Source organism: Paroedura picta, chromosome 7 (genome assembly GCF_049243985.1).
Source record: "Paroedura picta isolate Pp20150507F chromosome 7, Ppicta_v3.0, whole genome shotgun sequence".
Taxonomy (NCBI): domain Eukaryota; kingdom Metazoa; phylum Chordata; class Lepidosauria; order Squamata; family Gekkonidae; genus Paroedura; species Paroedura picta.
The window spans coordinates 79,384,607-79,399,435 of record NC_135375.1 but is presented as its reverse complement, the minus strand read 5'-3'; the positions used below and the strand labels follow the sequence as shown (position 1 = coordinate 79,399,435).

Sequence of the window (14,829 nt, the reverse complement as noted above, 5' to 3'; positions counted from 1 at the left end):
CCTAGCCTCACTGGACAAGAAATACCCAGTCTTGGAGATTCCATGATGCAAACCATTGATTGTAAAGAACAACTGGCAAGTTATTTGTAGTAAAACTAACTGTAAAGACCATTAGACCCTCTCTTTCAATGCTATTTGAGCCCCATGGACTAACTGTTCTGCTTCTCTCATACCCATTTATGAACAAAGTAAAGCTAACCACAACAGCCAGCCTAATTCTAATAAGCATACTTTCCTACCACTTCTGTATATTTGATTTTATGTATAGCTGCTCTTTTCCAATTGCTACCTTCAATTGAGTCAGTGACAAAGAAATAAAAAGGCAGTTTTGCAACCTCTGTGATAAGCTCCCTCTTGAACAGCCTGGACAGGAAAACTGTCCCTGCAATGATTAGTCAACAATTTTAATTGCCATACTCAGAACTCCTTTTAAGGGATGGTGTATCTATCTATTGCGTTTTCAGCCGCTTAATTTTTGTCATAGTCCTGGAGCTTGATGCAGATCTATGCTCTGAAAGAAGGGGGGGAAGGGGCACAGTGAGAGAGAGAGAGAGAGAGAGAGAGAGAGAAATAGAGAGAAGGAGAGAGAGAGAGACTATATTTACATTCACTTTGCCAAACATTAGCATCTTTTTGTCCAATCATTTGAATTCAGAAGGGTTAGGAGAAAACAAGCTTAGAGAACAAGGGTTGACACATCCAGTGTGAAATCTTAAAGGTGCTTGAATGCAATGAGGGAGAAAGTGAGACTGAGACGCATTTCAGCTCCCTAACTGCGCCGCAGCCCGCATGAACTTTGTGACAGGTCTCTGTCTCTCAGCCACACTCGAGTAGCTTTTGCTGACATTCAGCTGTCAGACAGCATCCCTTTACCATGCCCCTAACATGCTCTACAGCTTCACCCAATTAACTTGCTTTCACTTGACAATGCAGCAAAAAGCTTCATAATAGGTGGTCAAGGTGCATGGTGCCTGCCTGCCCTCTAACTGCTCACGCACAGCAAGATGCTTAACTACCTTCTCCTTCTTGCCAGTTTGCTCAGAAGAGGTGTGACAATGATTTAGTCATCCCATTTTTGCTAAACTGTGCAGGGAAATCTGGGATTCAGCAAAACCCACATTATTCTCATGTTCATTTTATTTTAAAGAAAGTGGGGAACCCAGATTTGATTGGCAGAAGCAGGCAAATTAAAATATACCAGACAGTGAAATCGCTGGTTATTTGTAAAAAATATATTAGACAGGCAGCTTAAAAAAAGAGTTTAAAAGTCATTATTTCCAATAGTAATGTTTTACGATGCAGCGAATAAAAGAGTAGGCTCAATTAAGGTATCTTTATGATTCAGCTTTCCTATGCTAGAAAAATCATTAGACATTTAGATGATTAATGCTACTATATACCCTGTCAAATAGCAGGCAGTATTTTAAATAAAAATAGTGAGTATATATAAAAATGAATTATCAAAAAAAATTAATTCCACATCTTTTGAGGGCATCAGGAATAAGATTTAACTTTCTGCTATAAAATATGTTTTTGAACTGGATATCACCACAGCAATTTACTTGCTATTTTGTAACATCTAGACAACTCCCCATTTTAACAGGGCTAATTATACATTATGGAAGCAAAGCAGCCTATAGATGAAAGTATTTGGTTCCACATACTATGGAATTGATTAAAAAGGCAAACCACACACCTGTGGCAGTTTGAGTAGGACAAAATATTGAACGTGAAAGTATGCAAAACAAGATACTGGAGAAAAAAGTGCTTCTTTATTCGAACCATTTTAGTAAAACTTCAAATCCTGAGCAGATTGATCAGCATTAGCTCTGACCCATCCAATCAGAATGCATGTATACCTCTTGTCTTCTATGGGAAGAGAAACAGTTCCTGGTCAATTCTGAAGAGGAACAGTGGCTTAAAACATAGGTCTTTTCTAGAGCTTTCACAAAGGAAGGACAAAAGCAATACCTATGCTCTCCCTTTTATACAGAGGAACACAAACTCTGAGGCACTTGTAAGGAGGCTTTAAGATTGCAGCCATGGATTGCCCCAGCTAATTTTGACCACTCTCGTGTTAGTCAGTGAAGCTGTTCTACAGTAAGACGGACTTGTGGGTTGCAGATACTGGTTTTCTGCAAGATTACACATTACATAACCCTAAACACAAAGGCACAAGAGGTTCTTTCATTATTTTGCATCGGAGGACCATAGTTGTTATACTGCACCCTAGATAAAAAGTTGTTATATGTAGGTAACACTTCTTGAAGCAATGGCAATCTGCAGTTTGTAAGGAAGCCACCTGGTGGGATCTTGGATCCCCCCCCCCAAGTACCTTTTCACAGATCAGATGTTTAATGCAAACTCAGAAGGCTGAAGATTAACTGCCTTTAATCTAGCAATTTCACTGGATACCAAAAGCAAAATGGGTTTTACTCTGAGATAGTGCTATATTCAGTCAACTGTTTTATGAAAGTTAATAATCAAGAATTGAGAAACAATGCCAAACTAGAACCTCAATATTATTTACTCCTGTATGAAAAATGCTGAATGTTAACAGCAAGAACAGCTTAGTGGCAAGAGATTTCATTCAAGTTGGGGTGGGAGAGAATCAGAATTTTTAACTCACTGCAGTACACTTGAGAATGCTGTCAAACATAAAAGCTTTCTGCAACCACCCGCCCCCCCCCCCCCAAAAAAAAAAACCTTTAGTTTGATTCAGATTTTATACACAGAGATAGAAAGACTTTTGGTCTGGACTGCATCCCATTCCTAGTGCAACTGTGAAAGATTAATACAAATTGTTTGGGAGTTGTTTAAAATCCAGGAAAAAAAATAAGAAAAAGATACTTGAATAACCAAGAGGGGAAAAGGTCATACTTTAGATACAATTTCAGGTGATTTCTAAAAAGCACACAAAGCTTCAAAAGTAGCTATCTGCACAAGAATTAAAGCCTATCGGTTATTGCAAACTCCAGCTTCTACTGTTTCTGGTCTCATTTATACTTACATATATGTCTACCTGACCCAAATAAAATACTCATAATTAGTTTAACAAGAACCACACAAATTCAGGTCTCTAAATTGATACAAACTCTGGAATATCTTTTCCCTTGAAGTTGGACGTACAAGCTGAATGTCACTAAACAAGTAGTAATCAATGTTTTCTGCATACTAATTATACCTTATTTATTTATATTTATATACTGCCCTGACTTCCAGCTCAGGGTAGTTTACATTACAACTCTCATAAAAATGAAGTACAATGAAACATTCAGATATAAAACATTTAACAGTGAAAATCTTTGTATCAACAGTGTAATAAATAACAGTTTGTTCTGACTGCACTGTGACTTCATTTTTGTGCAGTTTATGGGGCTTCTGTCTGATGGTTGGAGGTTTATTCAATCGTCTTGACCAAATGCCTGCTGGAAGAGCTCCTTTTTGCTGGATCTGCAGAATTGCTTTAGTTCTGGCAAGGCCCTAATGCCTCTGGGAGCTCGTTCTACCAGGTGGGGGCCTAGCTCTAGTCTTTGACAGACAAGCTTTCCTGGGGTCAGGGATTGCCAGTTTGTTAGTGGTGGAGGAGTGTAAAACTCTTTGGGGGACATAGGTGGAGATGCGGTTTCTCAGATACTCAGGGTCCAGACTGCTTATGACCTTGATTGTGATTACCAGAACCTTAAGTCTAATCTGATAATCAAGCCACTGTGGGTATTGGAGTATTGGATGAATATGATCCCTTCAAGATGTTCCTATAAGGACCCTGGCTGCTGCATTCTACACCAGTTGGAGTTTCCAGGTCAGGGATAAGGTTAGGCCTGTATAGAGCAAGTAGCATATATCCAGCCTAGATCACTGTAGCTAGGTGTTCTTGGGCCAGGTAGGGCGCTAGTAGTTTGACATGGTGTAAGTGGAAGAATGCCAGCTGGGCTACTTTTGCAATCTGTTCCTCCATGTAAAGGGAAATGTCAAAGATCACACCCAGGTTCTTGGAAGAGTGTGCAACTCACAGTTGCACCCTGTCCAGGTTGGGTAGTCAAGCTTCCTCACATGGACCTTTCCTACCAAACCACAGGACCTCTGATCGCCAGTTGTCATTTCTGGGTCACTACAATGGATACAGGTGTCCCTTAAGAGCAAATGACTCCAAAAAAAGAAAAAAAAGTCTTAGCTCTAACTTTTTGTGTGTGCAGAGCTTTTGAGACTCCACGCAGCTAGGTAAAAACATTTGTGCATACAAGAACATGCACAGGAACTTTACCCAAGTATTGCACATTACAACAAGTTCACTATATAAACAGCCACTTAAAACATAAAAAACTTGTGACTGACATGTATTTGATACAACCCTTGAAGTGGCCCATGCACATTTGTACATCATACTACAATTATCCTGAAACAGGAGAATGAATAAAATGGAGAGTTCTCAATTATATATATTTAAATAAATGTTCTTTCTTTATTGAGGTGCAGGAAGTAAGAAAAAAGAATCAAAGTCTTAGAAGCATGAAAAGGCCATATGTATTCCCTGAATTCAGATGTCACTTGAGTTTATGAACCAGTCTTTCTGAGCTTATCTAGGCTTTATTCCCTTCCAAAATTTTCCCAACTGATGCATAACCCCAGAAACGTCTGTGGTTAACCCACAGTTTAATGGATGCTTCTAGCTTTCTATCTTATAATAGCTTCTTCAAAGAGGAGGAGGAAACACCTAAGTAAAAATCCATGACTCTGGAAAGAAGTAAATTTATCTACCTTTGCACAGAATCGTTCTTTTCTTCTGCTCTGCAAAGCTAGTATAATTACATCCATTGCTCTATTCTTCCTTTAAAAGAAAACTTTCTACATGGGGTTAAACAGCCTGATCCAGTTTTCAACACAATAGTTTCCTCACTTCTCACAGACCATTTATTCGTACTGCAGTGTAGGCAGTATTGTTGGATCTTTCTATAGTGTTGTGTCAGACACTGTCACTAGGAGACAAATGGAGTAAAGGTGAACTGGAAAGATGATACAATGGACACCGCAAAGAGATAACAGAAAACTAAAAAACCTGGTACATCACCATGCATTTTGCCAGTACAATGACTGACAAACAATCAATAGTTCTTATAGTCTTATTATAAAAAAGTATTAAAAACACATACTGACAAGAAAGTACCATATCATAACATATAAAATTGTGTCCATTCTTCTGACAGCACATTGAATGCTCCAAAGCCTCTGATTGGCCCTCGGTGGGGGATATATACCCAATAGGGAAAAGTCACTGCCCCACTCAGGAACAATTCAGTCACTTGAGTTTATGAACCAGTCTTTCTGAGCTTATTTAGGCTTTATTCCCTTCCAAAATTTTCCAAAAGTCTTCCTTCCCCTCCTCTTTCCTGTCACTTCTGGCCACTCATCAGTCTGCTCCATGGCAAGAAGCCCAAGGTAAGCTGGGACTGCGTGTCAAGGCCAGGCCCTGGCAGCCCAACTGGGCTGCTTCAGTCCACATGCATTCTCCCTTGTCATATTCAGCAGCACTGTGGCCAAAGGGCCACCCTTGGTTATGCTGCTTCTGTCCCAGCCTGGCCACCCTCAGCAGTGCTGTAGAAGCAATGTTGGCCATGGCAGCCCTGCTCGCCAGCTGGGCTGCTCTGGTCCTGACAATACCTCCTGCCTGCTAGGGAGTGGTGTGAGGAGGGATGGGCATGCTTGGTGGCACTGCAGGCAGAGGGCTGGTCTTGTCTTTCACATGCTGGCCACTCGGGGGAGGAGGGATGGCTGTGTTCGGTGGTACCACAGGCAGAGGGCATACACTGCCGTGCCTGCTCCAATCCCACTGCCGCCTCTCATACATTGATCTTCCTCCCTCTTCCCTCCCTTTTCCGGCTACTTACAAGGCCGGGAGAAGAGCCGGCCCTGCTCCGCTGCAAGATGCTCAAGGTAAGCCAGGACAGCAAGTTCACTAGGCCTGATGCATTCATGAACACAATGGGCTTCACTGCTAGTCTCATCGTATTGGTATGCAACAGTTCTTAGACTAAAGTTGGTATGTATGTCGTGAATTAGACTGTCGTGAATAAGACCACTACATGAGGATCTGTGAAATCAAGATCAAGTGGGGGAAAGTTTGAAATTGGTTTCATCATTCATGTCTTAACTGTGGTTTTCTATGATGAAGAAATACAGAAATTTTGGCTTAATCCCAGGTTTTTCTAGCAGTCACCTCCTGCATTTCCTGGCCAAAGCAAAGGAAAGGAAATTGGCATTAGTCAAGGCAAATCAGAATTTGAGTTCAGAATCCTTCAAGTTGAATCACGACTACCAAAATTCACGATAGTTAAATTAACTAAGGTAATAATTGTGATGTGTTTTGATCAAAGCATGATAGACAGAGTGATACTTCTATCTCCTACATGCCTATTTGCCAACAACCTTTGATAATTATATTGCAGCTGGCAGAAAGCATCACTTCTAAAGAATAGTGCATTCTGTGACCCATGGAAACAAAAATATAAACAGCCACATAGGATTATTCAATGGGTAGATCTATACATGCACCCCCTCTTTACACACATCTCAAAACCAGCTAATGTAATTACAAGGATAGAATTTATATCTGATGTATAACATATTAACAGCTTATTATTAATGGCTATTAGGAAATAATAGCTGGAGGTATATCCTAGAAGACAACATGGGTTGCTCTAGACTGAAATACTAAATCAAAAATTGTCGCAAGGCTCTTAAACCGCCCTGAGCCATATGGGAGGGTGGTATAAAAATCTAATGAAGGAAGGAAGGAAGGAAGGAAGGAAGGAAGGAAGGAAGGAAGGAAGGAAGGAAGGAAGGAAGGAAGGAAGGAAGGAAGGAAGGAATAAGCAGTGCCCAAAATACAATTAGGAACCCTTAGAAGTTTCACCAATATGCGTGGTATATCCCCAAGACAAAAACTAGATAAAGAGTCATCTGACAGGCAACTATGGTTACTTTGAAAGGGAGTTTCAGTTTTTTTCAGAAATTATTGGTCTTCAAAGATTCTTGAGTAATAACCATGAACTCCAACTGTTCTCTATAATCCCTATTCATCTATCATGTTTTTACATTTGAGAGAGACCAGGTCCTCCTCTCAACTCTCTGCAAAATATCCCTCTTTTATCAAGCTTTTTCCAAAATATTCTTGATAATCTCAGTAACAAAGGAGTTTGTTCTTCCTCACATACTACCTTGCAGTCATAACGAGAGAAGTCCTATTGAAACTGCACAGAAAAACTTTACATATTGGAAACAGGATTGCTACCCAAACTTTACTTCTCTGCAAGTGTAAATATGTGAGTCTGGTAATAAGTTCCCACTAAGAAAAGAGTTATTTATATTAAAATATTAAAGCTATTTAATGAGCTTTCTCTCCCTACCCTCCAAAAAGTGTGTGCCTTAACCTGCTTGAGGCAAAGGAAGTTTCAAACATATTGGATTTGAAACTAGCCATTATTTCCCATGTTGCAAAAATGGCAATTTTATTTCCCGACAGCAAATGAAACTGTCAGGAAAATTTAGATGCAATAAAACTGTGTGGTTAAACCAACATGCTGGATTTGGACTAAAACTGAATTAAAGGAATTAAAATTAAGCATTATGTCAGTCAAACTTTATAAAAACTATATTAACATAGGGATTTTCATTGGGAAAACTTAGTAGTTTGGACTTGGTCAAGTCCAACAGGACCCATCCACTTCATCTCTATCAATTGTGTCACATTTGAAATTTGCACACTGAAAAATATTTTGCATAAGTGTCTTGCTTCTGGCAACCTTTCCACCTTTATAAAAAGTTGTCAGGCAGTGTGTGACTTCCACAGTGCAGAGTTTTAAAATGGTGGCTTCAGTCCAAGGCTAGCTAATAACGGCTGACATGCACTGGAATCTTGAGGCCTAAATCAACATTGTTTTCACAGCTGTAATTAAGCCACCTAATCAGAAGCACATTTTGACGGGACAGTTTCTGGAAGCCAGACATTACAATTTCTTATGCCTGGAGCGCAGTGGCTCATGAGAGGTCCTCATTTAATTTCAGGGTTTTTTTTTTTTAAGAGGCAGTAAAAAGGAAAGTTTTTAAAAAGTACTGCACAACGGTTGAAATGAAGCAGGCCTATGTGTTCCTGCCTTGACCATCTTTGCATCCCAGCCTCCTTCAGCCCTCTGCAGAGTCCCCATCTCTCCAGTGGCAGCTGCACACAGTGAGAATGAGGAACCTTGCCAAGATCAACAGATGAGCTGGTCTGAACTGGCTCTCTGTGTGTTCCGACTGTAAATTGTGCTGGTGATGATTAGAGAACTCCAACACAGGATGTTGACTATTAAAACTATCCAGAGAAAATAAGGGCTTTAAAAATTTCAGAGGGGGGGGGGAGAATTAAACCCTATTGGTACATACTGCTGTGTCTATGACTTTAAGACAATATGAAATAAACTCATGAATTTATATCTACACATACACCGACTTGCTCATAGCAGCACCCTTATTTTCCATTTTTATGTAAGAGTGCCGATGCTGTTGTGTGCTATGCTGCAAGCAGCATACTCAAGTGCTGTACAACCTCACTGTCTATCAGGGGAAGACTGTCCTCAGCCCCTAAGAATCTGGAAGCTTATTAACGTTTGTTCTTACTACACTGTTGCAGTTTTTTTTTTTTAATGGCTGAAATATTGTCTTGGTCATGTGCTGTGGCACTGCTGTGTTCAGTAACTTGAACGTAAACTTTCAACCTCAGTGGCTATTATAAGACTACCATTATGAAGGCCCTAGTCACTGGAGTCTGATTACAGTTAGTTCTGCATTTTAATTGCATATGGATTCTATTAAATCACTCCTTTGCCTTATAGGCAACGTTTTAATCAAATTACTATAATTTTCAAATATGTCACAAAAGCCTGACAAGGTAAAAGTTCACATACCTAGCATATATTGAATATATTAAAAACTTCTATATAGAAAGAGAAATAGTCTTTGTCCCCAAAAGGGAGAGCAAATATATTGTCAGATTACTCTGGATTTTTTTCACACCTTGCTCCAACTAACAATTCCTGATTTATACGGTTCTCATATTTTATTGCCAATGGCCTGGATTCAAAGGACCACCTCTTCAAAGAGCCAGTTTGGTGTAGTGGTTAGGAGTGCGGACTTCTAATCTGGCATGCCAGGTTCGATTCCGCGCTCCCCCACATGTAGCCAGCTAGGTGACCTTGGGCTCGCCATGGCACTGACAAAACTGTTCTGACCGAGTTTTTTTCTTCTTCTCCTTCTCCTTCTCCTTCTCCTATTCCTTCTCCTTCTCCTTCTCCTTCTCCTTCTCCTTCTGCCATCTAATCTCATGGCTTGATGACTAAAAATACAACCTGAATAGACCTACTGGCATCTCACTACTTGGATCTAACCAAACAGAGATGTCACAAGGCGAGATTTCCCTGCTCCCCTCTCCCTCAAGCACAGCATGGAGACAAAGTGGCTGTCTGCAGTGGGAGAAGTAAATTGCCAGCCTGCCTCCAAAGATTTAAAAATGCCCTTAAGTCTTCAGAACTACATATAAGCCATTGTACCTGGAACCTTTTAAACACAGCTGCTTTGCTTCACAGGCATAAAACATACCTCCACAGCCCAAAGGGAAAGCATTCAACCCAATTCTGAACAGAATGTGCTTGAGTTGTCTACTTAAATTTTGCTTTTCCTTCAGTGGCAGAGACAAGGAAGACTCCTGAACATGACTTAAATCTTGATATGCAGGAGCAACACCTTGGAAGCAATACAGATGACGAACCTTCTTCTTGAATAAGCAACTTTCAATTGACTAGTTTGCACAAGGATGCACACATTAAAACAGCTTCCTGGCCACAGGTGATCACATTGCCTGGCAATGGAGTTTTGGTCTGTTGTCAAATGTTATGCTCTGCTTAGCGCTGTATTTAAAAGAACTCCAACACAATACCAATAATGTTATATCCCATTCCACAATCATGTAATGGGAAGAAGGGACTTGCTGTAAGGAGTAGCCTGATCTTCATTGCTATTTCTCCTAGAAAGTAGTGGGAAATCACACTAGAAAGAGAAAGTAACTGGACTAGGCTAGTGTTGCCGTGCATTAACTGGTACAGAATAATTTAAGTGATAAGGACTTAAATAATTTGTTCATCAAATAATGATGTTCATGATAGAGCACTGGCATGAGGAGGGTGGTAGTCATCAAGTAGCAGGATGCTCATAAAGCATATTTCATACAACAGTCAGTTCCACATAGGTACCATGAGATATATACCAGCAATGTAATATTGCAATTTGAGGACTAGGCAAATAAGATACCCCAACCACAGAACTACTACCTGGAAAAAACTGTCCAGATCCTTGCAGCAATAAAAAAGGATTACATTTATTATGTTTAAAATACTCTTGCTGCTTCTTAACACTTTGGTTATTTCAAACAAACTCATACTATTTTTCAAGTCTCTATTTCGCCTGTTGAAAAGTCTACTGAATTATGTCATCTCCATTTGCGCACACTGCCTCAGCATGTGGTATTTCATCACAATGACGCATTATTGAAACAAATGAAATATCACACACAATACTACATCAAAGTACTAACAGAAATGTTGGTTGGATTACAATATAAATTAAGACATTCATCCAAAAGCAACAACTTTTGGCATTTCCAGTGGTAGAATGACAGCCTGACTCTTTCTCCAGCTGTTATCTCACTTGTAGCTGTCCTCTCCTGAGGTTCGTTACTCTTTTTTCCCTTCATCTGAAGCTGTACTCCTGGCCCCAGCAAATTTCCATCTCTTCTTCAACCCTCAGGTTCTCTTACACATTCCTTCTTCCAATTCTTTTTTGTACATTTCCTTTTCCCTTTATTTCCTCTTACAATCTAGATTCCATAAAGCTGAGTAATTGCTGGGAATTCCTCCTGATATGCAATAAACTTGAAAAATTCTGTTGCAGCCAACTGGACATTCTTCATACTGCATGTACACTGACTTCACTGTTCTGCCTTTTCCTTTGGCACTTCCAGATGTTTACAGCTAAAACCCCTCAGTACTTAACAGCAGCCTTATCCTCCAGCACCAAAAGCAGGATTTTTCTGCTTTGAGAGGGAAAGGAATGGCCACACTACATGTTGGCTGATCTGAGAGCTGATTAGGTTTTCAGAAAGTGAAATATACTTACCGCAGCACAAAACCTAGAGGGAAGAAACACGGAATGTGTGCACAGTGTGCTAATGTACACTGACTCTAAGACAAGATAAAGTAAGCATAGTATGGATACAGAGTTCAAATCAGCTTTTGAATGTGCTATCACGTTGTCTAAGATCTGTGTTCCAAAAAGCATTGCTAGAGAGATGAACATTGGAAAGATTGCTGCTTCTGACTTCTGCTGTTATTGTGGAGGGCTTGTTTGTATTAAGTGTGAGGGTAAGTCAAAAAGTATTGCTACTAAGATTCCAATTCATACATACATACATTCCAAACAAAATGTCACTGCAGTCAATGGATGGCTGCAGGCAAGTTTTCTCAGTAAAACACGTGTCTTAATGTCATAAGGATGCCTTAAAAAAACAACAATGAAAACTGCATTGGTGAGAAAAGGGCCAGGAAAGCTGCCCTGAGGAATATTTCCCATCATGACAATGCACCTGCTTATTGTTTGTAGCAAGGGCTGTACCATAAGCATTTCATTGGGAAATCTTACCCCATCCATCCTTCAGCCCTGAACTTGCCCCTTCATACTTCTTTTTGTTCCCAAAACTCAGAGAACATTTAAAAAGAATATGATCTGAGTTCCCCAAGGATGCCAAAACTGCCCCTTTGATGTGAAGTCAATCAAAAAGCACATCATTCTTTAGCTAGAGTTAGGGAGATGGAAACATAACCTTTAGAAAGGTACATCTCTAGACGGAGGATGTCGAGAAGCAATAGTTTCACATTTTGATATTTTTGTTTTGTGATGGTATCTATGATTTTGTAGCAATCTTTTTTTACTTCCTCTTGTGCCAGTAAATAAATGTTGCATTCTGAAATACCAGGCACATGATCCCAAAACTCTAGTGAAAATCCTCTCAAAATCAAATGGCAATGGAATAAATACAACTTCTCATTAAAAAACAAGGACTTGTGATCGGTATACTTAGGGGAAGATATACAGATTCATCACATATATTACGATATAAATTATACATAATAATAAAAATCTAATGTAATGTATTGTATGTGGATACCATGACATTTCCTGTTATATTCAAAATTCCTGTTATACTCAAAACTAGCTGTACTAGTGAAAACCTTTGTGCTTATGTAGATTTGGTCATATTTAATCAGATGTAGCACAGCTTTTTCTTGAGCAGACCACAACCCAATACTTTACAGAGCTTCTTAGAGCTTTCTCTGTCCAAAGAGTAACAGTTCCCTGTTTTAATGTATGTGTTTAGCAGGACACCCTGGGAAAGCTTTCCGTTTTCCACAGGGTCTGCAAAACAGAGCTAGTGCTAGAGGAAGATTGGATGGGGCTATCCCCAGGAAGATATGATCCCATGCCAGCTCCATCATCAGCGTGGTCAGCTGTCATACCCTCCCTAGCCACGCCAGCTAGTAAATGGGTTGTTAGAGTGGACTTGTTATTTCTGCCATATTGTTTTGTAATTTTTCTGTAAAGTTTTTATGGGGTTTTAATTGGGGATTGTATTTTATTGTACTGGGTTTGTTATGTAACCCACCATGAGCCTGTGTGCCAAGAGTGGTGGGTAACAAATCAAATAAATAAATAAAATAAATAAATAAGCAAGTCTATTATATCAGGTTGTTCATACTGTCTGAAGTCAACAGGACTTGTTATTCCAAGTACTACAGTTTAAGACAAATGCAGCAGTAAGATGTTACTGAAGGATCTAGTTTATATTGCCCTTACTTCTTCATCAGAACAACAGAAAAGGATCCGAAGGTACTAAAGAAGTCAATCAGATGAAATTGAATTAATTAAAGATACTGAATTACTTAGTGGGCTGAACTCTTGGAAAACATGTAAAGGATTTCAAAGGAAGAACTACATTAAAACCTTCATTGAAAGATCTTCAACAACAATTCAGAAATGCAGCTAACCATATTATCTCATTCCAATTTAATTTAATTGCATGGAAATGCCAAGTGATCTATCTGTCTTATGCTTATAAGGGAGAAATCATATCATGCCTTTTAAACTGATAATATAGTATATCTAGTAAGTATGACTTACATGTCCATCAACATGTTCTAATTACTAGTCTGATTAAGCATATGAGATTAAATCCTAGGAATTGTAAGCAGATCTTCTATTTCCCAATGCATCTTTCAAGCCTCTCACTTTTGGCAGTCCCCTGAACCCATAAAGGTAATACTGTAAAGATGGGGGAATCAGCAGAAATTGCTTCTTACTCTTTTATGAGATGAAACACATGCTTGTGCTCATGACAGAAATTTTTAAATTAAAAATGTTCTAAATTGATAAGCATGAAAGTGTGTTTAAAAAGCAAAACAAAAAATCCACAACCCCCCCTCCATGCACAAAAAACATTTGTTCCCAAATCCAAACGAGGGCTTCACTGTTGAACATAAATGAATTATGAAGCTATGTTTTGGCACTGACAATCCTGCACACTTTTTTAGTAGAGGACAGAATGGCAAACCTTAACTCCTTCTCCTACTCTATATTCACTATCAAACCTTTGAGGTAGTAATTGGTTGGCACTGCTGCTCTAAAACGGATAAACAAATTACTGATAACGTCTACACAGCAAGTCTAAATACACTAGTGTCATTAACACCCCAGTTATCATAAGTAAACTAAGGGATCTGCAGACAGCCATGTGACAGGGTAAACATTCCAAGAATAAAAGAAAATGAAAAATTAAAGCAGGCACTTACTGAGTGCAAGCTTTCATTTTCACGAAGACAAGCAGTTTGGAGTTCTGATTTCAAAGCTGCAATGTGATGCCGATGGGATGCTATTTCTCTTTCTAGTGTGGCAACTCTAGAGCCCGCTAGTTGATAGACGTCCATAAAACTTACCATCATAGTCTGAACAGAAAAGAAAAGAGAATACTGTTAGCGATAAATGTTCTCGTTAAGTTTGTACCATCTATGCCAATGCCAAATCATGTTTCCAGTATATACTACTCTCTAGAATAGCATCCAAAGATAGAAAAACAGTCTCTCAATACTGACCGCTTAAAATTAAAAAAAAGAAACGAATTTCTTTCTGTCAATACTGAACACGGTGTATTAAGCCCCCCACCTCCACTATTTGAAGATGTGTTTTGGTTTATAAACAGCACTTCTGGACTCTATTTAAACACTTCCCTCAGCTAATTTCACTCTAAGTCATCAGAGAAGAAAGTAAGTATGAACATTTTCAAAATGAATGGAGCTGCTAATTCTCCCAACTCACCTTTAAAAAGAATTAGATTTAATTTGGCATGAAACTAAAGAAAGTACAGACCTCTGAAAGTAAATAATCTGATTACAATATAGCTGGGAAAATAATTCTCTTCAGGTATATAGCAGAGGAATGTCCCAGCCGTGTAATATTGATCAGACCGATAATAAAGTTAACTGCACAAGAGAGTATAAATGATTTGGCAGCGCTGGTAACTTGATATCTGACCTAAATAGTATAACACAGTTGGGATTATTGGACTTCTTTACAACTGGTTAATCACATTTTATAGGTTATAGTTTCCCTTTGAAGTGACCTGTACTGATTTTTTCAAATGTAAGAACAGCATTAAGCTTGACAAAAAATCTACTCCTTTATTCAATGAAC

At 39.1% G+C, this 14,829-nt stretch overlaps 1 protein-coding gene across 9 annotated transcripts in view; it reads right to left on the bottom strand.

Annotated features, from left to right (window-relative positions):
• CCDC171 (coiled-coil domain containing 171) overlaps window positions 1-14,829 on the bottom strand; it is a 164,363-nt gene that overhangs the window by 13,153 nt on the left and 136,381 nt on the right. For all 9 annotated transcript variants that reach the window (XM_077345127.1, XM_077345122.1, XM_077345123.1 and 6 more), the window contains one exon: window positions 13,932-14,084. In XM_077345127.1, the coding sequence (XP_077201242.1) occupies window positions 13,932-14,084 (153 nt within the window). The remainder of the gene's footprint in view (window positions 1-13,931; window positions 14,085-14,829) is intronic.